Source organism: Notolepis coatsorum, assembly GCF_963971535.1.
Source record: "Notolepis coatsorum genome assembly, chromosome: 3".
NCBI classification, from domain to species: domain Eukaryota; kingdom Metazoa; phylum Chordata; class Actinopteri; order Aulopiformes; family Paralepididae; genus Notolepis; species Notolepis coatsorum.
In genome coordinates, this window is record NC_140167.1 from 10,270,025 (window position 1) to 10,296,646 (window position 26,622).

At 41.3% G+C, this 26,622-nt stretch overlaps 1 protein-coding gene across 1 annotated transcript; it reads right to left on the bottom strand.

Annotated features, from left to right (window-relative positions):
* Window positions 1–485: 485 nt before the first annotated feature.
* On the bottom strand, window positions 486–25,432 carry afg1la (AFG1 like ATPase a). The gene is made up of 13 exons (XM_084310066.1): window positions 25,310–25,432; window positions 24,608–24,825; window positions 23,673–23,724; window positions 23,313–23,414; window positions 20,048–20,178; window positions 15,583–15,682; window positions 14,889–14,947; window positions 14,679–14,761; window positions 13,994–14,064; window positions 13,754–13,854; window positions 8,426–8,566; window positions 5,735–5,848; window positions 486–1,111 (listed from the first exon to the last, which is right to left on the bottom strand). Exons 1-13 carry the CDS (start codon window positions 25,407–25,409, stop codon window positions 980–982), a joined length of 1,404 nt encoding a protein of 467 aa, XP_084166192.1. The 5' UTR covers window positions 25,410–25,432; the 3' UTR covers window positions 486–979.
* Between the last annotated feature and the right edge of the window lie 1,190 nt (window positions 25,433–26,622).

The window sequence follows — 26,622 nt, forward strand, 5'->3', positions numbered from 1 at the left end:
ACCTTCTGTAGTGTGTGACCCTTTGTAGTGGTAGTGAAAGGTTAACCTTCTGTAGTGTGGCAGTGAAAGGCTGTCGTGTGGCTTAACCAGCTGTCGTGTGGCAGTGAAAGGGTTAACCTTCTGCGTATAGTCACAGTGAAAGGGTTAACCGTTTGGTAGTGCGGCAGTGAAAGGGTTAACAGTGGTGTTTCAGGCCCCCTTGAAAAGAAAACTAAAATAATAATGCATATTCTAACCAGTCAAAACAGAAAATGTGTCTGAACCATATCAAGGAAGATAAACGTATTGTAGATGATACATAGTTTAGAACATGCCATGTATTGAAATTTCAAATGCAAAGTTATCGATTCAAACAAAAAATATTGACAAATGTGACCCGATGTTTTTGTAGATCGAGATGCTGTTTTGAAGAGGAGCGGTCGGCCTTAACCACGAGAAAACAAAGACGGCATTCAATCCCAACGTGTTGCTTTAACCACTGTATTTTCACGACATCTTCACAATAATAAACATCTCCTTAAAATAGATAATAATTAACATCTCCTTAAAATAGATAATAATAAAAAAAAAAAAACATTACATTCTCAATGTAGATAGCTTAAAATAATATCATTAAAATCTCACTTGGAATTCCAATTCCAAAAGTCTTTCTCTCCCCTGGGATGTATAAAAGTTAATACAGTTGGACCATTAAAGTATAGAGAGTTGAATGCAATATAAGAGCCACCAAAAGGTTAATCTCATAAAATGCTCCGTTTTGTACATAATGTTCACTATGTAAAGTGCAATGGCAAAGTAAAAATGATAAAAAGGCCTTGATTTCTCAAGAGGATCCAAAGTCTCTGTACAAGTCTTTGCACACGGTATCGCTGCTGGGTGGGTCCGTTCCACCCGTTTCGTTGTGTGGCCTCGCGGCCCTGTTGGATTAAGATAGGCAGGGGTCGTCTCTCTCTGGGCTGGTGGCACCAGATAGGGGGGGCTACGTGGCGGCGCTCCTGTCCCCCTCCACCCAGTACTCCTCCGTCTGCATCTCTATGAGCCGAGACACCGTCCTCTGGAAGGCGAACACCTCCTCCTCGCCGGTGAAGATAGACAGTCCGCTGGATGACTCCTGTTGAGACACATAATGTTGAACACGGGCGTCTCAGCTGGATCACAATACATAATGTTACCGAGTTGCGCAGCACAATTTCTGATATCACGATAATATGGAATAGTTGCCTTAAAAAGGGATATTTTTAAATGTGCCTTTCTATCTTTCCCCCCCAATTTAGTCGTTATGACAATTCCCTTCCTGGTCGTTGCGCACACCCCACTGTCTGTCTAGGGAGGGTGTAGAACTACCACACGCCTCCTCCGATACATAATGGAGTCGCCAGCCGCTTCTTTTCAACAGACAGCGAGGTGTTTCACTGGGCGTGCAGAGATTCATGCTATTTCCCCCAGATCCCCTCCCTGCTGAACAGGCGCCCCGACCGACCAGTAGGAGTCGCTGTTTGCAAGACCCCACCGGCTTCCCACCCGCGAACACTGCCAGTTGTTTTCCTAGGGACGACTGACCGAGCCGGAGGTACCGCTGACAGCTGGATTCGAACCCGGAGTCTCTGCCCTGCCTTAAAAAGGGAAATTTGACTTTGGTAGAACTTGTCAAAGTTCAGCAGTCTTAACTCTGTCTAAGGTCATCAATAAGTAACCGCTGTGCTGTGTTGTCTGCTGTCAACAGGTCTCAGGCTCCTCAATCACTTCCATTTCACTTTGGGGACCAAGTGTAAATATCATAGTTGGCAGTTAAGATAGTTAGAACAACATATTTTACTATGTAGCTGCAATTCAAATCTCCCGTTCTAAGCGCTTTCTGAGAGCACTCCCAGGTACGCAGAGGGTAGATCGCATACTGTTCCCTTTCTTAAGTCACCACCTGCATGCTACTTGGTGTGCACTAGTAACCTTGCACGGCAGCTGGCTTCATCACGCGACAATCCATCTGGTCAGGCTTTCATTCATGCGCTTGTGCCCTGAACCACAGTGATTTGGTGATTAGTGTCCTTCCAGGAACTACTGGCAGCTAACCGAGGTGGTTTAGGTGTAACGACTTACAAGAATTATTATCTTTTATTTAATTTTTTTAAAAGGAACACGCCAACATTTTGGGAAATTAGCTTATCGTCTTCTCCATAGAGAGACAAGAAGATATATACCAGTTTCCTCTCTGTGCGTCCAGTAGAAAGCCATCTAGCTGCACGTTAGCCTAGCTTAGCACAATGAATGGAAGCGGACAGTGTCGGTTAGCCTTCGGGAGAGGTGTTAGTTGGACAATGCCTAGGCTAGCCGGCCCTGTTCCAAACAGTTTCAAGGGACAACTTACCAGACAGTTCCGTGCAAGGACACTATAAAAGAAGGAAGGGTCATCACATCAGAATACCAGCGTTCTATGCTCTGCTTGGTGCCAGACTTTGGTGTCTATTGAAGCTTGTATTAAAATTCGAAATATAACAGCTATCTGAGGAAAATCTACATCAACCAATATATCAAATGTTAGCTAGTTAACAATGCAACAAATTGCAGATGATTCTCACATCTGAGGTAATAACCTGTTTAAATGACATTGTAGGAGCCAAAGCTATATATTTAGGTTATTGTATTATATGAATGTTTAATATTGATTGGATTTAGATAAAGTCATTGAACCGTCGTATTTGTCATAATAGAACATTCTAGATCATAGAACATACTGGAACATTTTGTGGTGATGGCATAGCCGAACATTCTAGAACATTCTCTAGAACATTGGTGATGTCACAGTATGACGTCATGATAGAACGTTCTGAAACATTCGTGATGTCACCGTATGATGTCATAACTGACCATTCTAGAACATTTGTGTCTCTATATAGTCCACAATTCAAATTCTAAAGAAGAAGAAGAAGAGTGGGTGTGTAGGCCAAGGACTGAACAGGACTGAACGCCTGAATGCCTTCTACAACAGAACTGCGTTTCCACGTCTCTGATTGGCCAGGTCATTTCTGGTCATGTGACATGTACGCCCAATCGTGGGACCGCAAGTTTCTACACTGGTTAAGGTTAGGCGCTGGTTCGAAGTTGGTTAAGGTTAGAGTTTGTCTTAGAGCATAGGTGTCAAACTCATGGCCCGCGGGCTAAATGTGGCCCGCCAAGTCATTTGATGTGGCCCCCAAGAGCTCTGGTAAAAAAATAAAAACATTAGCGGCGTTAAACGAATTGTGCGTTAATAAAGCTTTAACTTTGACAGCCTTAGTTATTACACATTCTTACACATACATGTAATGTTGAACATCTGAGGTATTGATGAAGTAACAAAGGAAAAAAGCCAAAAGCACTTACTCCTCAGACATTCTTTGACAATTTTACAGCCCAAAATACAAAAAAGATTCAGGCGGAATAGGTAACAAAGGGTTGAAGAAATATTGTCTGAACTGTCAGATGCAAACTGGCTGTGTGACATAACCGAGCATCTTGCTCAATTGAATAAGAAGCTGTAGGGACGCAAACAAGTCCCACCCAAAACTTGACCAATATAGTTGTGAACTGAGACAACCCTTATTTTGTTATTTTTGAGTACAGTTACAGTTGTGTGTTCATGCAGACACATAATAGCAATTTCATTACGAATTGAAAATGGGGGACCCTGATTTAAACAAGTCGAAAGTCTTTCTCTGGTCTGCATCCCCTTAACAATTGTGTGTATTGAGCTGTACTGTACCCATTCTGCAATCTGTTAATTAAAGTTAATCTAACTATCTTCCATTAGTTGGATGTATGGCCTCTGCAAGGTTGTGTGCAGCCATTTGTTTTTGTAACATCTGCTACATCTGTCCCACGTGTTCTTTGCAGCTCACAGTTGTTAGTTCTGCCCCTCTTGACTGTGACAAAAAGGTTTTGAACAAACTTAATGTCATAGCTTGTATTTGATGATATTCTTCTTTGTTATTTACTTGAATGGTTTGATCATTGATTGATGGAGTAATATGGGGTTCTGATAAACTAAAATTATTTGTTAAAATAACATAAGCTAACATATATTTTTACATCTATGCAAATGCATATGCAATATGTATAACTTTAATAAGTAATAAATACAGAAACATGTTTAACAATATGTAAATGAGTAGCTACATTTATTTTACATTACATTAACATTTATACGGTCGTTGGCCCTTTGAGGGCAACCATAATGCTGATGTAGCCCTCTGTGAAAATGAGTTTGACACCCCTGTCTTAGAGCATGGCAATAGAACGCCTGCCTTGATTCCGACGGTTAAGCTTAGGCACTCTTTCGAAGTTGGTTAAGGTTAGAGTTTGTCTTAGAGCATGGCGATAGAACGCCAGGTAGTTTTCAGGCTGTTAGACCCGGAAATAGGCGCAGAACTTGCTGTCCCACGATTGGCGCACATGTCACATGACCTGGCCAATCAGAGCGCAAAACTGGAACACGTAAACGCAGTTCCGTCGTAGAAGGCATACACACGGACTGAACGGATGGACTCAACAACCAAGACTGGAGCCTGCATTTCTCAACCAAGGTGCCAAGCCTTCCGGTTTGCTGTGGAAAGAGCCGGCAAGTGGATTTACGGCTTTCCTGTGTGGAGGAATTTTCATGTGTCGAGTCGGCGGTGATTGGGAGACTGGGAAAATACATTTTTTTTTACCTTGTAGTAGTGACGTGACTATTTAGGAAAATAGATTTAGGACCACTTCTGTAAAGAAAGACTTCGCTGTGGAAGAGAAATAAACCATTTGGATCTCTTTGTTTTACACGGGAGCGGCCTGTGGACATTATTTTTCAACGAACGTACTACTCACGAGTAAACAATCTTAACCAGCAGAGTGGAACGTCGGCCCTCATAGACATAAACATTTAAAGGTCGTAAACAAGGAGCATGTAACAGACAATCTGGAGGGTCAGGTTAATGCACTAGCGAGGCTACCTAGAAACCTACATACCGGTAGCATAAAATAAAACAAACAAACAAAAAAACATGGCAACTTCCTAGTGCATTCTGATGCTATACAGTATACACTGTAAAAAAAATTATAAAAAAAGGCCTGCGTGACAAAAGTAAAGTGTACAAGTGACAAAAGTAAAGGTGAGTGTTTCGGTCCTCAGACTGTCCTCAGCGAGCGTAGCTGGTAAAACTGGTTTAGTCAAGGAAAAAAGCATGAGAAGTTTGTATAGATAGAATATACGTTGTGCATTATGTTTAGTCTATAGTTTAGTTTATAGTTTGTTTATAGCCATCTATACAGTTAACATAGCATAGTTTGTATAGATTGAATATACGTTGTGTATTATGTTTAGTCTAGTTTTAGACTATAGTTTATAGCCATCAGCCTTGTTTGTAGATTGAATATATACATTGTGTATTATGTTTAGTTTTATAATTTAGTTTATAGTTTATTTATAGCTTATCTAGTTTATAGTTATAGTTTATATTTATAGCTTATGTTATAGTTTAGAGATAGAATATACATTGTGTATCGTTTAGTTTTATGGTTTAGTTTATGGTTTTAGTTTAGTTTATATATACAGTAGCTTATCTAGTTTATAGTTATAGTTTATATTTATAGCTTATAGTTATAGTTTGTATAGATAGAATATACGTTGTGTACTATGTTTACAAATCTACTATGGTTGAGGAGTATGTACGTTTAAAAAAGAAATTGACAATAAAATAATCTAAATCTGAGAAGATCTTACCCTTTTCAGCCCCAGGTCGTCCATGAGAACGTTACTCTCATGATAGTCGTGACCATCAGAGCTGTGTTCAAAGATGTCGTCCAGCGGGAGGTCTGCTAGAATCACCACTCGGACCTGAACCAGGAAGGAGAAACGGTAAACCTCTTCCCAAACACAGCCGGTTATTCTGAGACAGATGTGTGCCTGTCTCAGAAACACCTAGGCGTGTTGTGATACATGGATTAAAAAAAAGGCAACAAGCCTATTTAACCGATGCAGTATGTAGATTCAGATTATTCATATATCATAAAAACAAACAAGGCAGTTCTGAATGCTTTTTTTTTTATCTCCAGATCCTAAGAATGGTGCTTCTGGTTTTTCATGTTAAGCAGAAATTGATCATAAAAGTGCACTTTCAATCTCATTTTGGGTTTATGGCGTGTATGGACTTGATAGAAATGTTGTAACATGATCGTCTCAGCTGGATCACAATACAGCATATTGGATCGATCATATGTTACTATATGTTATTATGAGACAGATGTGTGGCTGCACGCCTTCGATTGTGTAACGCCTTGGGTTGTGAGGATACATCGATTTAGACCCGACACATCCATTAAAAAGGCAACAATCCTACTTTAATCGATGCAGTATGTAGATTCAGATGAATATATCGTAAAACAAACAAGGCAGTTCTGAATGGTTTTTTCTCTCTCCAGATCCTAAGAACTGGCTTTTCATTGGAGTGTTAAGCGGAGATCGATAATGAAATTGCACTTTCAATCTCATTCTGGGTGTATGGCGTGTATGACAGACTTGATAGAAATGTTGTAACCCGATCGTCTCAGCTCACAATACACCGTATCGGATCAATCATAATGTTACTGAGTTGCATCAAAGTTGCATCAAATCACATCGCAGCACAATTTCTGATATTGCAATATATTGAATCATTGCCTTAAAAAGGGATATTTTACTTTGGTAGAACTTGTCAAAGTTCAGTAGTCTTAAAGGAACACGTCAACATTTTGGGAAATTAGCTTACCGTCTTCTCCAGAGAGAGACAATAAGATAGATACCAGTTTCCTCTCTGTGAGTTCAGTAGAAAGCTATCTGGCTGCACGTTAGCCTAGCACAGCACAATGAATGGAAGCGGACAGTGCCAGTTAGCCTTCGGGAGAGGTGTTAGTTGGACAATTATCCAAAGCGCTTTACAATTTGTTCCTCACACATTCACACATCGACGATGCAAGGTGCCAACCTGCTCATCGGGAGCAGTTAGGGGTTAAGTGTCTTGCTCAAGGACACTTCGACATGCTGCCCGGGAGGAGCGGGAATCGAACAAGGAACCTCTGGATAACCAGACGACTGCTCTACCTACCGAGCCACTGTCACCCCGGTAGTAGCTAGCTTACTTATACAGTCAGGTCCATACATATTTGAACACGATTTTCATAATTCTGGCTCTGTACAACACCACAATGGATTTGAAATGAACCAATCACAATGTGCTTTAAGTGCAGACTTTCAGCTTGAGGGTATTTATTATCGAAACCAGGTGAACAGTGAAGGAATTACAATTTCAATGTGCCTCCTTTTAGGGACCAAAAGTAATCGTCGGACAAACTAACACTCATAAATCAAATAGTCACTTTTAATACTTGGTTGCAAATCCTTTGCAGTCAATGACAGCCCAAAGTCTGTACAGATGCCAACTCTTTGAAAATTGTGTCAATGTCCAAATATTTATGGACCTGTAGAATAGATGACCTTAGATAGAAGCAAGACCGCTGAAATTTGACAAGCTCTACAAAAGTGAAATATCCCTTTTGAGAATCAAAAACGTATTGTAGTAAAAACTAGAGCTGACCAGAATTCTTCAAAGCTTCAGTCGCTGCCGTGGTAATCCATGTCAAAATCACTGTTCCAATGCTTGGTTTTCCTAGTGTTTTGTATTTTCCATACATCACCACTCCAAAAATGTGCCCACATAAGAAATAGCTTGTAGAAATAACAATGTAACATTAAATGAGTGTTCTTTTTGTTAAAATAAGTGGTCTACATGCTAAAATAAATAATAATAGCTCGACACTCATGAGTCATCACTGATATAGAGTGTCTGGTTAGTAACATGGGTCTTCCAGTCTCTCTGCTCTGCAGTAAACAGGAAATACATGTTCTGGTATCCCATTCCCACTTTATCCAATCAGGAGAGAGAACTCCACGCTGCAAAAATGGTCTGACAAAAAAATAAAATAAAATAAGAACTAGACCCATGTTACTAATCAGACACTCTATATCAGTGACAACTGTTGGAATGTAGAGCTATTTAACAAATAGCTTATTTTAAACAAAATATCACTTACAGCACCTTTCATTTTGAAAATCAGTTATTCTCAAACAAGGACATCATGAGAGAATCTACCACATGGCTCTCATCTACCCACCGATGCACGGTGTCGAAGCTTCGCGCAAGAAGAATGAAGCTTCGATTATTCAACGATACTACTGAAGCTTCGGAGTACAGAAAATTGTTAATCAGGACAGCCCGATCGAAAACACAAAACGAAAGCTTTTAAAAACACAAAATGAAAGCTTTTAAAAACACAAAATGAAAGCTTTTAAAAACACAAAATGAAAGCTTTTTAAAACACAAAACGAAAGCTTTTAAAAACACAAAATGAAAGCTCTTAAAAGAAAAAGAAAAGGTACCTTGTTGTCATAGAGGGCGTCTATGAGTGTTATGAGGCGCCTGGCTTGAGTCTTCTTGTTAAGAGTCAACAGGGGAACGTGGCGAATGAAGACGGTGTCGAACAGTCGAGATATCTCCAGGTAGTCACTGGCCCCCATGGGCTGAAGGAACATGACAAACAATAATAACCTGAGGTCACTGAAGAGTCCATGTGATTGACCATATTCACACGGTGGCCATTTTGCTCTAATGTCCTGCTCTGAACTCTGACTCCATTGCCTACACACTAGGCTCTGTTACCCATACTGTACGAACTTTGAACTATGTTGCCTATACTCAATTTATTTATACCTACTTACTGCTTTCACTGTCTACAACCTACCTCATACCTACCTCATACTATAGTTTATCTTTCCCCCCCCCACTTTTTCTCCCCATTTTCTATTTTTCTCCCATCCCAATTTCGTATTTCCAATTCTTCCCTCCCCTGTCTTGAACGTTGCTAGACTATGCCTCCCACTGGTCGGCTGTAGTGAGGATAGAAGCCTTGCATCACGTGTCCCCTCCGGTACACGAGGAGGCAGCCTGTCGCATCTTTTCACCGCAGCAGCTCGAACTCTCAGTGGCGAGGAGTAACGTGTGGGAGGCTCATGCTGCCCCTGATATTCCTGTTTCCGCCGCACCGGCGTCACCCAACCGACCTGTAGGAGTCGCTGTCCACAACGTCCAATCCCCACCCACCGGCTTTCCCACCCTCTAACACTGCCAATTGTGTTAGTATGACGGCCGGCCAAGCCGGTAGCAATGCCGAGAGCTGGGCTCGATACCAGCATCTCCTGCGTTAGTGGCGAGCGCCTCTCCCACTGCGCCACTCAGCTGCCCATACTATAGTTTATCTATATAACTCTGTATGATAGCATGTATACTAGTGCTGTATATAACGTATATATATACACATCTATGTATTATATTTGACTGCATATATATACACAGTTGTAAATCCATATATGTCTGAATATACCTGCATATAATTATTCTATATACCTACTTATACACCAGCATATAATGATGTATTATTGTACGATAGCATTTACAATAATGCTGTATATAATATATATTCTTACCGTATATCTATCTATCCACATCCGTCTGTACATACCTGCATATAATCCTTTTTACACATCTGTAGATACTATATATCTGTACTCTTACTAGTTACGCTGGCCAGTATGACTCACTACCATAGTGTCTTTATACCTATATCACTGTACATATTAATAATACAACTCTGTACATACATCTGATTAGCATTAAACTCAGTAGTACTAAATGATATATCTTATACCCAGCCTAATAACCTGTACATTGTATATTACTATTGCACTTTACTGTTACATTTACACTCTGGTAGGATGCCAACCTTCTTTTCGTTGTATTGTACTTGTGCTGTATGATGACAATACATTTTGAATCGAATCTAAGGTTGGTATTCCTTTCCACCCTGTTCTCACCTTTTATTAAAATCCTCATTTAAAAACTCTCAGATAACCGAGAGAATTAAGAAACTGGTGCACAGGGAGATGCAGTGCTTTTTTTTTACATATTTGACATACTTCCTGTTTACATAGAGGATGCCTGACCCGAAGGGTTGATATGGGCAGTTTCAGTGGGTTGTGAGTTTTCTCTTGTTTAGCCCAATTCTGTAGTAAAGGCTTTGTTCACACTGCAGGCAAAAGTTTGTTTTTAGTTTCGCTCATATTTGGGGAGGGGGTTCATAACAGTGTGAACAGCACAAAGCACATGGAATCAGTGTGAACATAGCCATACAGTAGATAACTGAAAGAAGATATTTTAATTTATTAAGTTATAGTTCATTAAAATGTAATGAAATCAACCCATGAGTTTTCTTGATCAAACTCCATTTTGCTCCTTGGTCAGCAGCTACTTATTTCTTGATATTTCCTCTCGTTTGATCTGCAATATGAGGCGTCGCACGGAATGCATATGTGCTTCCCTTTCTTCCAGGACGGCTACCCGTCACATAGCAACCATTATTTTGTGCAACTGTTGCTATGTGCAAAGCAACGGTCACTATGTGTTGATTTATGAGAAACGGATCAACAAAAACATAATAATTTGGTTGGCTTATAACTGGATCTTGTAAACAAGTCACAGTAGAACAGTGATAGTGCTTTTTCTATTCTATCTCTGCACACTGCACAGAACATAGGAATTTTTCTTTTGAAAGTAGTTACAGGCAGCCGTCCTGGACAAGGAAACTATAAAAGAAGGAAGGGTCGTTACATCAGAATACCAGCGTTCCATCCTCTGCTTGGTGCCAAGACTTTGGCGTCAGTTCTATTGAAACCTGTACTCAAAAAATTCGAAATATACCAGCTATCTGAGGAAATATACATCAGCCAATATATAAAATGTTAGTAAATGGTGCATTTATATATAGTGCTTTTATCCGAAGCGCTTTCCAACTTGTTCCTCACATTTTACACACTGACAAATTGCAGATGACATCCGAGGTAATAACCTGTTTGAATGACGGGTCATAAACGAGGAGACGGCTGATCCCACTCAACTCAAAGTCAGCCAAACTGAAAGTCGCCACACTTGGCACCAATGTGCGTCGACGTGCTACACAGTGACGTAATGACCCTTCCTTCTTTTATAGATTCCTTGGTCCTGGGAGAAAGAACTACGCAAACATTACGTGCAAGGCCTCTATCGCAAAGTGACATTTACAAGCAAAGATATTGGGTGTGCTTTTGATTTCTTTTTAAGTATGCCACAGCATCCACTGGCTGGGAACCACTGAGCTAGGGAACTATTACATCAGCACAATTCATCGAAAAAATATTGCGATCTCGATTCATAGACCTATGCAATCTCATTTTTTTTTTTTTTTTTTTTGGTCTTTTTCCCCCTCCATTTTCCTCCGATTTTCTCCCATCCCAATGTTAGTCGTATGCCAATTCCCAGTCCCTTCCTGGTCGCTGCGCACTTACCCCCCACAGTCAGATCATCTGGGAGAGTGGAGGCTACCACGTGCTTCCTCCGACACACGTCCAGCCAATCACCGCTTCTTTTCACCTGGCAGCGCGGATTCTCATTGAGAGGGCGTAGCGTGTGGGAGGACCACACTATCCCCCTCACGTCCAATCCGCGCTTAGCAGGCGCCCCGACCGAACTGTAGGAGTCGCTGTTTACAACGACCCGGACCCACCCCGCCAGCTTCTCCCACCCTCTGATACAGCCAATTGTATCAGTGCAGACGGCCAGCCAAGCTGGTGACAACCCCGGAGCTGTGAGCTGGATTCGAACAGGCAAATCCAGCTCAGCTCCGGGGCTGGTGATGAACGCAATCTCCGCTCGGCCACCTAACCGCCATGCAATCTCATTTCTAAATAATTTTCTTTTATTACATTTTCTTTTTTTACTTCACTTTTTAAAATGACGATTCTGACTTGAGTTATTTTGTATGTTACAAGAGAATTAAGTTTAAGTCAAGCACTTTCATATATGTTATGTTGTCCGTTTAACACATTCCCCGCCAAAAACGAGTTTACTCGTTATTGGCCGCCAATCGTATAACGCTAATAACGAGTTTACTCGTTTTTGGGATCGTTATATCGTTTATTCGCTATATCTATTCATAATTCATAGCTGCAGCCTCTGGTATAGTCTTCAGACCCTGAGCTGGCAGACGGTCAACACCGCCCTCTACTGCCAGGCGGAGCTATTGCATCTAATTGAAAATGGGCTTGTGTCTTTTAGAAGGCGATCTGATGGCATCAGTAACTCAAATAACAGGGTGATTCTACACAACTTCTATCGCTGTGTGATCGAGAGCGTTCTTACTTCCTCCTGTACTATATGGTTTGGTAACATCACAGACCAGGAGAAGAAATCTCTGAATAGAATTGTGCGTCTTGCACGCAAGACAATCGGGTCTAGCCTGCCAGCTCTAGAAGAGATCTATGGTGCCAGGCTGCTTTCCCGTGCCTCTGGCATTATCAACGACACCTCTGGTCACCCAGCCGCAGGCCTTTTTGTCCCCCTCCCATCAAGCAGACGTTACCGCTCTATCACATGCTCTACCTCTCGGTTTACAAAGAGCTTTTTCCCCAGTGCTGTGCGGAGCCTGAATGACTCCAAAGGCTAGTTTTGTATTTTATCCTATTTTGTTTCTGTGTTTTTATTAGTGTTATTAGTCAGGTTTGTGGAAGTGCTGTTTTTTTTGTGTCTGTGCATCATGCACTTTGATTATATATGCACTTTTACTGTAATTTGTGCCACTATGCACTCAACTATGATATGCACTTTTAGGGGATGTTGATATCAATTTTAGCATTTGTCCTTTTATACCGTCTGTGTTTTTACATATTTTTCCTGTACCGTTTCTACTCTGCTCCTGTATTGGATTAGTTGTAGACACACAGTGTTTGCTCTGTACCTGTATTCCAATGTGGATTCGTCCATACATGGCAAATAAAATCTTTGACTTTGAACTCCGCCCGCCCGCCCGTCATTGTGAAACGGTCGGTAGTGTGGTGCGGACCTCCACGAGCATTATTTGGAATTGCGATAAGATATTTGGATCATCTCTTTTGCATTACATCAGATACAAGGTAAGAACATCATATATGAATTTGATCGTTGATCTGACATTTATTTCTACCCCGATCACAGCTATCTGTGTGGACCGTGTAACGCTGTTTACCGTTGGGGGGGGGGGGGGGGGGGGGGGAGGGGGCGCCCTGCTACGACTGTCATTTCATGTATGGACGAGGAGACATAATAGTGATAATCTAGCGTTGATTTCAGGATGATTAGATAATCAGCCGAAAAATTACAACATGATGATTGATGACTGGATTACAGTAAATGCATTTTTCTCGCCTTTTCCTGGAATTACTGAAAAACACCCCAAACCATACTCTATTCAAAACGGTATAAAACGGAAATGTACGAATGAAAAAACATCTGTCTCGGCAATGTTGACTAGAAGCAGCTCACCGAGACCCGTCGGCGTTATTAGACCCATAGATATAATATAAGATATATTTTAAGCACTCGCAAATGTCACAGTCTAAAACTATATCCATTGAATAAAGACCTGGCAATGAATGGGGTATCAGCGCACCCTGCTGTGGCGGTCAATGTGTTAAGAAAGAGTGCAATGAATGATTTTATTGAAAAAATAAGAATTGTGTGAGAGAATCGTGATCTCAATTCGTAGCGAAAGATCGTGATTCACATTTTAGCAAGAATCGTGCAGCCCTAATCACATGTATACAATAATACAGTACATTTCACACAAGAGTTAACACACTTACTCTATCACACAGCTCCTCAAATGTACAGTCTGCTATGGTCCCGCAGGCTTTGTTCAGAAGGACCTTCCTGTTATGTACGTTCATCATCCTTGGTCGAGTTACTGTGAAAGAAGAATAATATCAATGAATAAAATACAAAAGAAATCACAGGTACAAGAAATACCTACCAAAATAATATGTCAATTCTAACAATGGAAAAAAGTACAGTATTACAAGGTTCCTGTGCACAAGTCCACTTACTGTCGTTCTGTTTAAAAGCCAGCTCGTCAAACATCTTATCCAGAGTGGCCTCCACGTCAGCTTCACTGGAGCTGTGTTACAAAGCAACAGGTCTACGTGAGGAAATAACATTTTGGAATTTTATACAAGTGCAGAATTGTAATTATTATAATTTTTTTATCAATCATAAGTGCATGAATTCCAAATAAATCCTCTGTATTGTATGTACATTATTTGGTCACTGTCTATATCCGTTACATTATGTTTATTACTATGTTCACTTGTAGATTAAATTAGTCATATGCATATAAGATAAGATATTCCTTTATTGATCCCCTTGGGGACATTTGGGAATCATAGCAACATGGGGGGGAGGTACAGGTATGGGCAGGGTAATAGTAGAAAGACATAAATATAGGCAATAAAATGTTATCGGAATATAAAAATACAACGAAAAAATAAACAGCGTAAACAAAGGTGCAGATGAGGGTCTGTATGCCCCATCGGTGATATATATATATTTATGAACACCGTGTACATTTATAAATATGTACTTTTACTTCTCCTCAGTTTAATCTCTTATTTACGTATTTCTACATTTATATTCATTTTTGTGTGGTTCTGTGGACGACGACACAGCGTCCCCTTGGGTACGACTGAGGTGTTAATCAGGTGAATACAGTTTGTGCAGCAGTCCGTGTCTTACAGGAAGTAGAGCTTTCCAGCAGAGGGTCTGTTTCTTCTACGGTAATCTATCCCAGAATCCAGTCGAAGAGTGTGGCAATATTGCTGCAAGTGAGGGGGATAAATATTTTCTAAATATGTATTTCAAAATATGTAAGAAAGGAAAGATGGTTCTTCGTCATTATTGAAAAGAGGGCGTGGCTTGAGACGGGTCCATAGTGAGTCTACTCACCTGCAACACGGCAATGAAAGGCACAAAGTTAACCCTCTGTAGACCATTCTTGTACAAGTCTGCAAGAGAGAGGAGATACCTTTCAGTTCACTTTGATTGTTCTGTATAATTAGATTAGATTCAAATGTATCGTCATCATACGGCACAAGTACAGTACAACGAAAATAAGTTTGGCATCCAAGCAGAGTGCAAATGTAGCAGTAAAGTGCAGTCGCAATATACAATGTGTACAGGTGATTAAACTGGATATAAAATATATTAATTAGTACTACTGAGTATAGTGCTGAGTAAGTAACATATTTGCATTTCGATTCTTACAAAAAGATTTTTTTTTTTTACTTTGTTCATTAATACCCTAGTTACAGTACAGCAACCAAATTAAACTGCATCAAGTGAACTGACAATGTGAATAGTATGAAAAAAATTAAAGATAAAAAAAAAATAATAATAATCTGCGAAATAAGCTGTGACCTGTTTTGACCTGCACCTCAAAGAATCAGAATCGAGAATCGTTTAGAACAGGAATCGAAATGGAGAATCGGAACCGGAACCGTTCAAATCCAAACGATGCCCAACCCTATATGTATATACAGGTATATATGTGGTAAATATAAATATATATATATTTTTTTAAAGCACATACAGTACGGTAGTTATATGGGTTGACTATAGTGTAGCGCCTGCTCCTCCTCACCTTCAGGGGGACGGTTGGACGTGGCCACGACAACCACACCCTTCTTAAACAGGTTCTCAAAAAGCTGCCTGATAATCATGGCGTCGGCGATATCCGTGACCTGGAAGATTGTGTCAGAAATTAAAATCGGCATGTCTACCACCGCAGCGACCCGGGTTCGTTTCCCCGGTGTCAGTCGTCCCTACGAACACAATAACAATCGTCAGTGTTCGCGGGTGGGACGCCGGTGGGGTATGAGGGGAAATAGCGTGAACCTCTGCACGTGTTACGCTCTCCCAGTGAAACTCCTCGCTGTCAGGTGAAAAGAAGCGGCTGGTGACTCCACATGAATCGGAGGAGGCATGTGACAGTCTACACCCTCCCCAGACCGACAGGAGGGCAGCATGTGGTAGTCTACACCCTCCCCAGACCGACAGTAGGGCAGCATGCGGTAGTCAACACACCCTCCCCAGACTGACAGTAGGGCAGCATGTGGTAGTCTACACCCTCCCCAGACCAACAGGAGGGCAGCATGTGGTAGTCTACACACCCTCCCCAGACCGACAGTAGGGCAGCATGCGGTAGTCAACACACCCTCCCCAGACCGACAGTAGGGCAGCATGTGGTAGTCTACACACCCTCCCCAGACCGACAGGAGGGCAGCGTGTGGTAGTCTACACCCTCCCCAGACCGACAGGAGGGCAGCATGTGGTAGTCTACACCCTCCCCAGACCGACAGGAGGACAGCATGCGGTAGTCTACACACCCTCCCCAGACTGACAGTAGGGCAGCATGTGGTAGTCTACACACCCTCCCCAGACCGACAGTAGGGCAGCATGTGGTAGTCTACACCCTCCCCAGACCGACAGGAGGGCAGCATGTGATAGTCGACACCCTCCCCAGACTGACAGTAGGGCAGCATGTGATAGTCTACACCCTCCCCAGACCGACAGTAGGGCAGCATGCGGTAGTCTACACCCTCCCCAGACCGACAGTAGGGCAGCATGTGGTAGTCTATACCCTCCCCAGACCGACAGTAGGGCAGCATGCGGTAGTCTACACCCTCCCCAGACCGACAGGAGGGCAGCATGTGGTAGTCTACACCCTCCCCAGACCGACAGGAGGGCAGCATGCGGTAGTCTACACCCTCCCCAGACCAACAGTAGGGCAGCATGTGGTAGTCTACACCCTCCACAGACCGACAGGAGGGCAGCATGTGGTAGTCTACACCCTCCCCAGACCGACAGTAGTGCAGCATGTGGTAGTCTACACACCCTCCCCAGACCGACAGTAGTGCGGCATGTGGTAGTCTACACCCTCCCCAGACCGACAGTAGGGCAGCATGTGGTAGTCTACACCCTCCCCAGACCAACAGTAGGGCAGCATGTGGTAGTCTACACACCCTCCCCAGACTGACAGTAGGGCAGCATGTGGTAGTCTACACACCCTCCCCAGACTGACAGTAGGGCAGCATGTGGTAGTCTACACACCCTCCCCAGACTGACAGTAGGGCAGCATGTGGTAGTCTACACACCCTCCCCAGACCAACAGTAGGGCAGCATGTGGTAGTCTACACACCCTCCCCAGACTGACAGTAGGGCAGCATGCGGTAGTCTACACACCCTCCCCAGACTGACAGGAGGGCAACATGTGGTAGTCTACACCCTCCCCAGACCGACAGGAGGGCAGCATGTGGTAGTCTACACCCTCCCCAGACTGACAGTAGGGCAGCATGTGGTAGTCTAGACCAGGGGTAGGCAACCCTACGCGGGCACATGGGGCAGCATTTAAAAAAAAAAAAAAAAAAAAAAAAATTTATATTATAGTGAAATATTTTGCACTGTTGTCGCATTTATCTTGTTGAAATCCTCCCACAGGTTATTTTTACTATCACATATTTAATTGAGACCCTTTATTTGTTTATTATTTCAATTTAGCTGGAAATACATTGCTACAACATTCAGTAACATTTGCAGAGCCTTATAAAAAAACATTATTACGGTCACCATTGTGACCAGTGGGATTAATCAACACATTTTATTATTTATTTTTCTATTTCATTGAACATTGCACATGTTAAAAGCCATTTTTTTTACTCAAAATGTGAGTATTACCAAGTCAACTTGTGTTCTTAAAACAATGACAATAAACATAGTTTTATTAGGTTGAAATAATGTGGTTGTGTACTTATTTTTCTGTTAACTTAATATGGATTGAAAACTGAAAACCTTAATGCACAGTAACTGAACTCAATATTTTTAAGTTCTGGTAACTTATTATTATTTATTTTTTTACAGTGTAGTCTTGCGATCAATCAAAACTTATTTACACGATATACCTCACATTCACCCTCCATTCACATCCTGGTGTTCTCCTGGTGTTCTCCATTAGGCCTGTAGGTGTTGCTATGACAGCACACGTACAATACACACACTGATGGTGTGTGATGTGTCCAAAAATGAATGGGCAAATGTGAGTGAAATGGTCGCACTGTATGCAGCTGTTTGTCTGCATTGCATTCCCCCCCCCCCCCCCCCCCCCCCCCAACTCAGATTTAGGGTTGATACAACCATCATAATAATATTGTTAATAATAACAATAACAATAATGATGTAATAATGTAAAAATTATCATTAAAAATACCTGATTATGAGAAGAAAAAAATTACGATGCATGGAATATTGTTGAGGCACACTAGTTACAACTATATTTCAAACAGGCACTCCATGTCAAAAAGGTTGCTGACCCCTGGTCTACACCCTCCCCAGACCGACAGTAGGGCAGCATGCGGTATTCTACACACCCTCCCCAGACTGACAGTAGGGCAGCATGTGGTAGTCTACACCCTCCCCAGACCAACAGGAGGGCAGCATGTGGTAGTCTACACTAGTGGTCTGCAAGGGCCTTGAAATAAAGCCCGAGCCCTGCCCGAGCCCTTGAACTTCAGGCCCTGCCCGAAAATAAGCCCGACTGTAAATAATATTTTAAGCCCTAGCCCGCTGAAAACCCGAAAAAAATTTGTTTTAAATATTCGAAACACGGTTTTATATGAACGTAATAAATAAACAAAACTAAGAAGCATTTACATAGCCTGTTTCGCAATGCCGTCTCTCCCAGTGCTCGCTTATATCTCTGACTCACACATCAGCCTCGTAAAACGTATTGAAGGCTATAGAATCTTCTTTGACACACACACACACACACGACACACAATAGCCTACTCAGTCAAACAAACAAACAGAAAACAGAAATCAGATTTCGAGCAGAGCAACGTAATGAAAATCACAACAAAACAGGTAGCGAGTCGAGACCCAGCAAATAATAACATCACTCACCAGACGTCAGCAACGCGTTGAACACCGTTAACAAAACCGGCTACATACATCCCAAGAACAAATTAAAACGTTCGCCAACTGGCTATATTCCAACACAACCAATCGAGTTGAACTTGTCCCCTAGCTGAGTTCTCCCTGCACGCTGCAGTAATTACATCCAAATGTTTCTCTGGCGCAAAAGAGAAAGCGAATCTTAAAACGAAGGTTATCCTATAACCCTAGTTATATAAAAAAAAAAAAAAAAAACGGCGGTGCCCGGGCCCGGCCGAGCCCGAATTATTTATTAAAAAAAAAGCCCTACCCAGCCCGAACCCGCCGGGCCGGGCCGGGCCCCGTCGGGCCTGGGCAAGGTTGCAGTGCACTAGTCTACACCCTCCCCAGACCGACAGGAGGGCAGCATGTGGTAGTCTACACCCTCCCCACAACGACAGGAGGGCAGCATGTGGTAGTCTACACCCTCCCCAGACCAACAGTAGGGAAGCGCAACGACCAGGAGGGAATTGGGATAACAACTACATTTACATTTACATTTAGTCATTTAGCTGACGCTTTTATCCAAAGCGACTTACAAGTTCTGTACGACAAGCCATCAGGAAGGGCACAACTCTATCAGCTGAGTAACAATGTTCGTCAAAGTGTTGAGTGCTACAGTGTAGGTTAGTTTATTAGGACAAGTGCATGACAGTATGGTTAGTTAGGGTTAGATAAACTGGGGGATGGGAGAAACATTCTATCACATGCCTGCTACAGTATGTAGACATAGAATGGTTAATATTAGGGATGTGCGATATTATCGGCCGATATTGGCATTAAAATGTGATATCGGAAAATATCGGTATCGGTTTTTAAAAAAATTATAAAAATCATTTTTTATTTTTTTTACATTTCTATAACCTTTATTTACCCAGGCAAGCAAGTAAGAACAAATTCTGATTTTATTTATTGTCAAAAGTATGCATAATGTTGTGTTAATTCCACAACAAGAGATATGTAATGTTAATTACCTGAAATTATTCAGTTTTTTTTGGGGGGGGGGGGGGAGCCTGGATATATCGGTATCGGTTGATATCGGTATCGGAAAGTAAGAGTTGGACAATATCGGTATCGGTAAAAAAGCCAATATCGAGCATCCCTAGTTAATATGTCATTACCTGAAACTCATCGAAGCACAAAAGGCAGACCTCTTCACTGATCTCATCTGCGACTGGTGCGATGGGGTCGTAGGATTTGGCCATTTTCCCTGCTTTCCTCTTTGGCAGGCTCTGTTTCAGACGATGTATCCCTGAAAACAAAAACAAAAATGCAAAAAAACAAACAAATCAACATCGGTTGTAGTTCATGTGGATTAACCCTTTCACTAGGTACCACAATAAAAGAAGGTTAACCTTTCACTACCACACCACAGAAGGTTAACCCTTTCACTACCACACTACAGAAGGTTAACCTTTCACTACCACACTACAGACGGTTAACCCTTTGTGTGGTAGTGAAAGGGTTCAAGAAAAACCGCCAAGACACTACGCTACCGTTTGCACCGTTTAATGTGACGACAATCTGAGATCCGTATGAGACTGAAATGTTTGATCAAAACACTAGAGGGCGCACTTCCTCTTTACACAGTTCAGCCAGTGTGTTCTCACAACCACCACACCGTTAAGAGGCGAATTCAGAAGATTCCACCCGTTTCCTACCCAGAAGACAACACTGCGTCTGCTTCGTTTGGCGATCCGATGGTGGTCGCAACTCTGGAATTTACACATTACTGACACTCTGGAGTGGAATGACCAGTAACCAATAGAAGTGGATAAAAAGTGTGCACTCGTGAAGTATCCTGTTCCTCACAACGCCATTTTAGACTCGGTATAAAATATATAAATATATAAATTAGTACTACTGAGTGTAGTGCTAATCGGATGCATGTGCATATACAGTAAATACAGCGTTATTGTTCATGCTATCATACAGAGTCATACATTTCAATCAGATGATCTTCTTCAGCACGTGCAGGGAAATGGACTGTTCTCACGCGTGTACCGCCACCCAGAGACTAATGTATTCTGTAATGAGGTTACTGATACACATCACTCTCTCCACTAGGTGGCAGTAATGTGTAAATATCAGAGTTCCGACCACCATTGAATCTCAAATGAGGCAGAAGCAGTGTCGTCTTCGGAATAGAAATCAGACGGGGGAGTTTTCAGAATTTACCTCTAACGGTGCGGTAGTTGTCAGAACACATTGGCTGTACTGTGTATATACACAGTATATAGGAGCTAGCCCCTCTAGTTTTTTAATCTCTTTGAAAATAACCTTGTTACAAAAGACATCAGGAGCCTATAGGTGGCAGTATACATATGAGAACATTAATCACCCTACACATCATGTCATAGAAGAAGATCGTCTGAATGGCATTGTGTGGCGAGGAACAGAATATTTGTGATGTGCGCACACTGTATCCATCTCTATGGTTGCCATAGTAATCAACGTTATCAATCAAGATTTCGGATGTTTTCAGGGCTTGTACAGACAGGACTGTGACCCCGTTCACTTTGCGTTAAGTTTAGTGATGCACCGATGTGAAAATTGTGGCCGATACCAATAACAGATATTAATATTGCTGTTCTGGCCGATACCGATATCGATATCTCTGTATAAAAAACACTTTTTTATGATAATCAAATAAAGAGCTATTTTCCAAAACGCATACTTTTTTTTTACTTTTGTAACTTATTTTCAGAAATTACTGATATTTTGAAACTATTCAAGGCCAAAACATGTTTAAAAAAAAAAAAAAAAAGATTAAATTTTTATTTTATTTTTTTAATATCGGCCCTATCTTGATATCGGACCGATACCGATGTGTAAAAAAAACTGCCATATCGGCCGATATTATATCGGCGGCCGATATATCGTGCATCACTAGTTAAGTTTGTGGATAGTAAGCCGGAGCTGTGAATAGGGTTGCACCATACACCAATACTAGAAAAGTATTGCAATACCCAGCTGTTAAAAATGGTCCAATACTCCATTTTATTAGTATCGATACTTTTAGAATAGCCTGATGCTGTATTTTCTATGAGTTGAGTGTATGCGTGACCGGAGCAGTGTGTGTGTGTGTGTGTGTGAGAGAGAGAGAGAGAGAGCGCACACATTGCATAGTGGGCGTGTCAAGAGTGTCGGCACCGTTTATAATATAGGAATAAATTATCTATATTATATTCCATTACTTTTCCTCATATTATAGTTTTTTGCCGTGGTATCGTTTTAGAACCGGTATCGTGATACTAAGTATCGGTATCGAAGTCAAGACGTTGGTATCGTGACGACACCAGCTGTGAGTAACCGGCATGTAGAACAGTGTGGATTGTGCTGAAAAAGAACACTAATTGGTGTCTAACATAATTGGCAAGTAAGAAATACAGCTATGGTTCAAAGTAGGGCTGCACCGAATGCTTCGAAGCTTCGATCATAATGTTGACATTCGAATTATAAATCAACATTCGAATTTTTTATTTTTAATAATAAAAAATTAAAATAAATTATTTTTTTTAATCTTTTTTTGTGTGTGTCTATTCAATCCGTTTAAACCAATGGGGGTTTTCTTCACAGTTGCAGTTAAAGATTAGGCTACACTAATATTATAGTATTATACTATAAGACGTCACCATCACTTTCATACCAACCTTATTGGATTATTTATGTTGACGAAACTGATGAGTTATATTCGTTAAAGAAAGTTGATTTAATAAAAGAAAGACTAATTTAATCAGATTAATCACTTTATTCAAATTGAGGATTCAGTTAAAAAAAATAATAATATTTGTAAAAAAAAAAAAATCATTTAATTTTTTTATAGACATTCGAAGCTTTGTTCGAATACTTCAATCGAAGCTTCGAATGTTAAAAAATGACATTCGGTACAGCCCTAGTTCAAAGATTATGAACTACCCTTTGAGCACGGTGCACAGTAGGGCTGCTCGATCATGGCAAAAATCATGATCACAAATATTTTGATTGATATTGAAATCATGATTATTAAAACACGATTACTCATTGATGTGAGAACATCAACAATGATGATGACCAAAGGCTCCCTTGCTGTCATCTTCTACAAGTTACCAAAGAAGTTTATAAATAACTGGAAAAACGCACTGTGGCTGAAACACGAGGTGAAACGACTCTTTTAGCTTGGGGGGGGGGGGGGGGGGGGGGCGGAATGCACCCTGAAGGAAGGGTGCGTTGCATTTCCAACACAAGACAAAATGAGCAACATGGCATGCCGCACAATAACCGCTTTATCTCCACTATCTTGTTTTCATGGTCGTGGGAAGCCACAAAATCATAATTGATATTGAAACTCGATTAATCGCCCACAGCTCCATCACACACTACATTAATTTAATCAATGCTACTCACGTTTATGCACGTCCAGCATGAAACCGTGGAAATGAACCCTCTTCTTCTTTGGTGTCTCGACATATGAATAGAACATGTCCATCACCATAGTTTTTCCTGTGCCTATACAAAATGTTGACAGTACAAATTAGGGAATGTATCAACGTTATACCGGACAATATTATTTTCTAGAAGAATTAATACCAACTACTAATACAAAACTACTGCCACGGATTCATAGTATTCTCATAACATGTCATGCTTACCAATATGGCCCAATGCAACTAATTGGCCACAGTTATTTAATGATAATCACCCGTTGTTTGCCTAACAAGATGTCTGTGATGGAATACTACATAACTACAATGAATAGTCACTCACCAACATCTCCAAAGATGTAGTAACCTTTTGGGACCTTAGGCTTTGAGAAGAACTGCAAAACAAAGGAAATCCGGTCTCATTAATTGCCCCAAGTTAATCATAACAAGATACAAACAGTGTTGTGGCTACATGTAGGCTGTCAAAAGGCGCTGTGAGGGGCTAAACAGAGAGGAGTAAACACTGTGACACGCATCGTATAATAATTCAGTTCCATGTCCTCTGTAAAATATCAACACAAGTGAAAAGGTTAATGAAATCCCATATGAATACCACCATTGTCGCTAACCCCCAGTGAACACGCCCACCACCTAAAGTGACAGTACAACTAACAATACAACACCATAAAAAACCATAGAGAATACTGAAACTTACATATATGGCTCCTACAAACAGATTACAAGAACATTGCATCTTTAGATTAGATTCAAATGTATTGTCAATATACAGCACAGGTACAGTACAACAAAAATAGGTTTGGCATCCAACCAGAGTGGAAATATCACAGTAGTAAAGTGCAACAGGTGTAAGTGTACAGGTGGTTAAACTGGGTAAAACATAATACAAGTTAGTACTACTGAGTGTAGTGCTAATCATATGTATGTACAGAGTTGTATTATATAAATAGAGACAGTATGACTATGACTAGGCTAGCAGTGTAAGAGTAAGAGTAGGATATGTACATATAGATATAGTAGCCTGGGACTAAGTACAGGTATGTGCAGGTAAGTACAGACAGAGGATATGTATATATGCGGTGAGAATAATCTGAATGAATGAAAGAAAACTTTATTTAACAGATTGCAGAATGGGTACAAGAATACAGTACGGCTCAAGGGGATGCAGACCAGAGAAAGACGTTTGTCTTGTTTACATCAGGGTCCCCCATTTTCAATTCATAGTGACTTCATTAATTTTCACATCTTACTAATATGTACCTTCGAAAAGATGGATGTCGGTGCGTTGCTGTATCCTCTCATGGTTTTGTGCAGTTGGTCCAGCGTTTGGAGGACTGCTTTCTGGTGCTCATCCTCATTCAGTGAGCCGTCCTTGATCAGCCCATTGTAGTGGTCCAGGGGCCCCAGGGGGCCCCCGAATCTGTTGTTGACATTAGTGTCTTCCACTGCCACCGGCTCTGCACTTGCCTTGGAGTAACCTTGGAGAGATTCCAACACACATTATTACAATGATGTCCGTCAGCTTGCTACTTTGAAAAGGTATAGTTTTCACACCCCCTCAAATCTGCACAAATGTGAATTAATTGATGTCACTGTCTCAGTCTCTCTTGTTGTCATGGAACATGTTCAAAGGTTAGTGAGTAGTAGTAATGATTCACTAGTTCATGACATATACAGTAACGTTGGGTAGCTAATAAGAACAGAAAGACAGTTACAAAATTGACTTTAGGGGTTAAAGGACACTTCAGTCGCTAAAAGGTACGTTTAATCAGCGGGTCAAATAGTCATAGATTTGTACTATTATCTAAGAATGTAGAGGAAAAGGGAGGCTAGCTGTGGCCGCCTATAGCTAGTCCACTAGCCCTAGATGTCAGTGTCTATCATCATTAGACTGAAGACAGACAAACACATGTTTTTCAACACTATGTCTATCAAATGATTCACCGATAGAAAGGCTTTTACCTCGTCTCGAAATGTCCGTCAGTGTCTTTGATATCGTCCTTAAAGAATAACGTTCTTTCAAGAGCCACCGTATGACAGGAGCTAACATGAAGGGTGACATCTTTGGAAACCCGGCTATGCGCGTCGCCATCTTGGTTTCAATGTTTGCTGTTACAACTTTATTAACAGCGAACAAAACATACAAACTCAGCACAGCAGCCTCGTCACTAGCCACCAGGGGGCAGCATTTCATTGTTAACAATACCGGTGTTTGCCTTTTTTTAAAGTGACACCTGACCTGAGGAGTAGCCACCATTGATTGATTGATTGATTGATTGGTTGACAATTGTATTAACAGATTGCAGAATGGGTACAATACAGTACGGCTCAATACACACAATAAATTGTTAAGGGGATGCAGACCAGAGAAAGATTTCCGTCTTGTTTTTTACATCAGGGTCCCCCATTTTAAATTCATGCCATTTATGAATGAATGAATGAAAACTTTATTTAACAGATTGCAGAATGGGTACAATACAGTACGGCTCAATACACACAATTGTTAAGGGGATGCAGACCTGAGAAAGACGTTTGTCTTGTTTACATCAGGGTCACAAGCTGATGACATGTAATTTGCATAAATTAGGAACAGTAACTTCCTTGTGGAACACCACAGCTCACTGGGAGGAAGGGGGGGGGGGGGGGGGTAGTGTACCGTTTACCTCCACCATCTGTTCTCTCCCCTGTCCCCTTTAGGTAGGATTGCATTCAGCTCACTGATGAACTATCAAAACCAATTGCTTTTAGCTTGTCAATCAGAATGGAGTGATTGACAGTGTCGAAAGCCTTTTGGAGGTCCAGCATGACCATGCCGCAGTATTTGCCCGCGTCCACCTCTTGTTTGATATGGTCGTTCAAATAGAGAAGGCATGTGTCAGTGGAGTGGGATGTTCTGAAGCCAGATTGGAATTAGTAGATTCGGTTTTTTTCCTGCAAGGTACTTTTCGACCTGTTCATAGAAAAAATTTTCCATGACTTTCGAGATGGAGGTAAGAATAGAAACAGGGCGGTAGTTGCCTGGGCCAATTTTGCTGCCCTTTTTGTGCAGGGGGGTCACTCTCGCATTGTAGCCACGATCAAAACTATTAAGTATTACAGCCAAACCGTAAATTGTGTAAATGCATAATCCTTGACGGAGGTATAGGTTATTACATTTTATACTGTTACAAAAATGTAAGGTAAATGTTTGAACTTAATCTTTGAGAAAATGTGTTTTATATCGTAATATTTCATGATTTCCATGTTAAACTGCCGGGTGAAACTACTGCATGGGG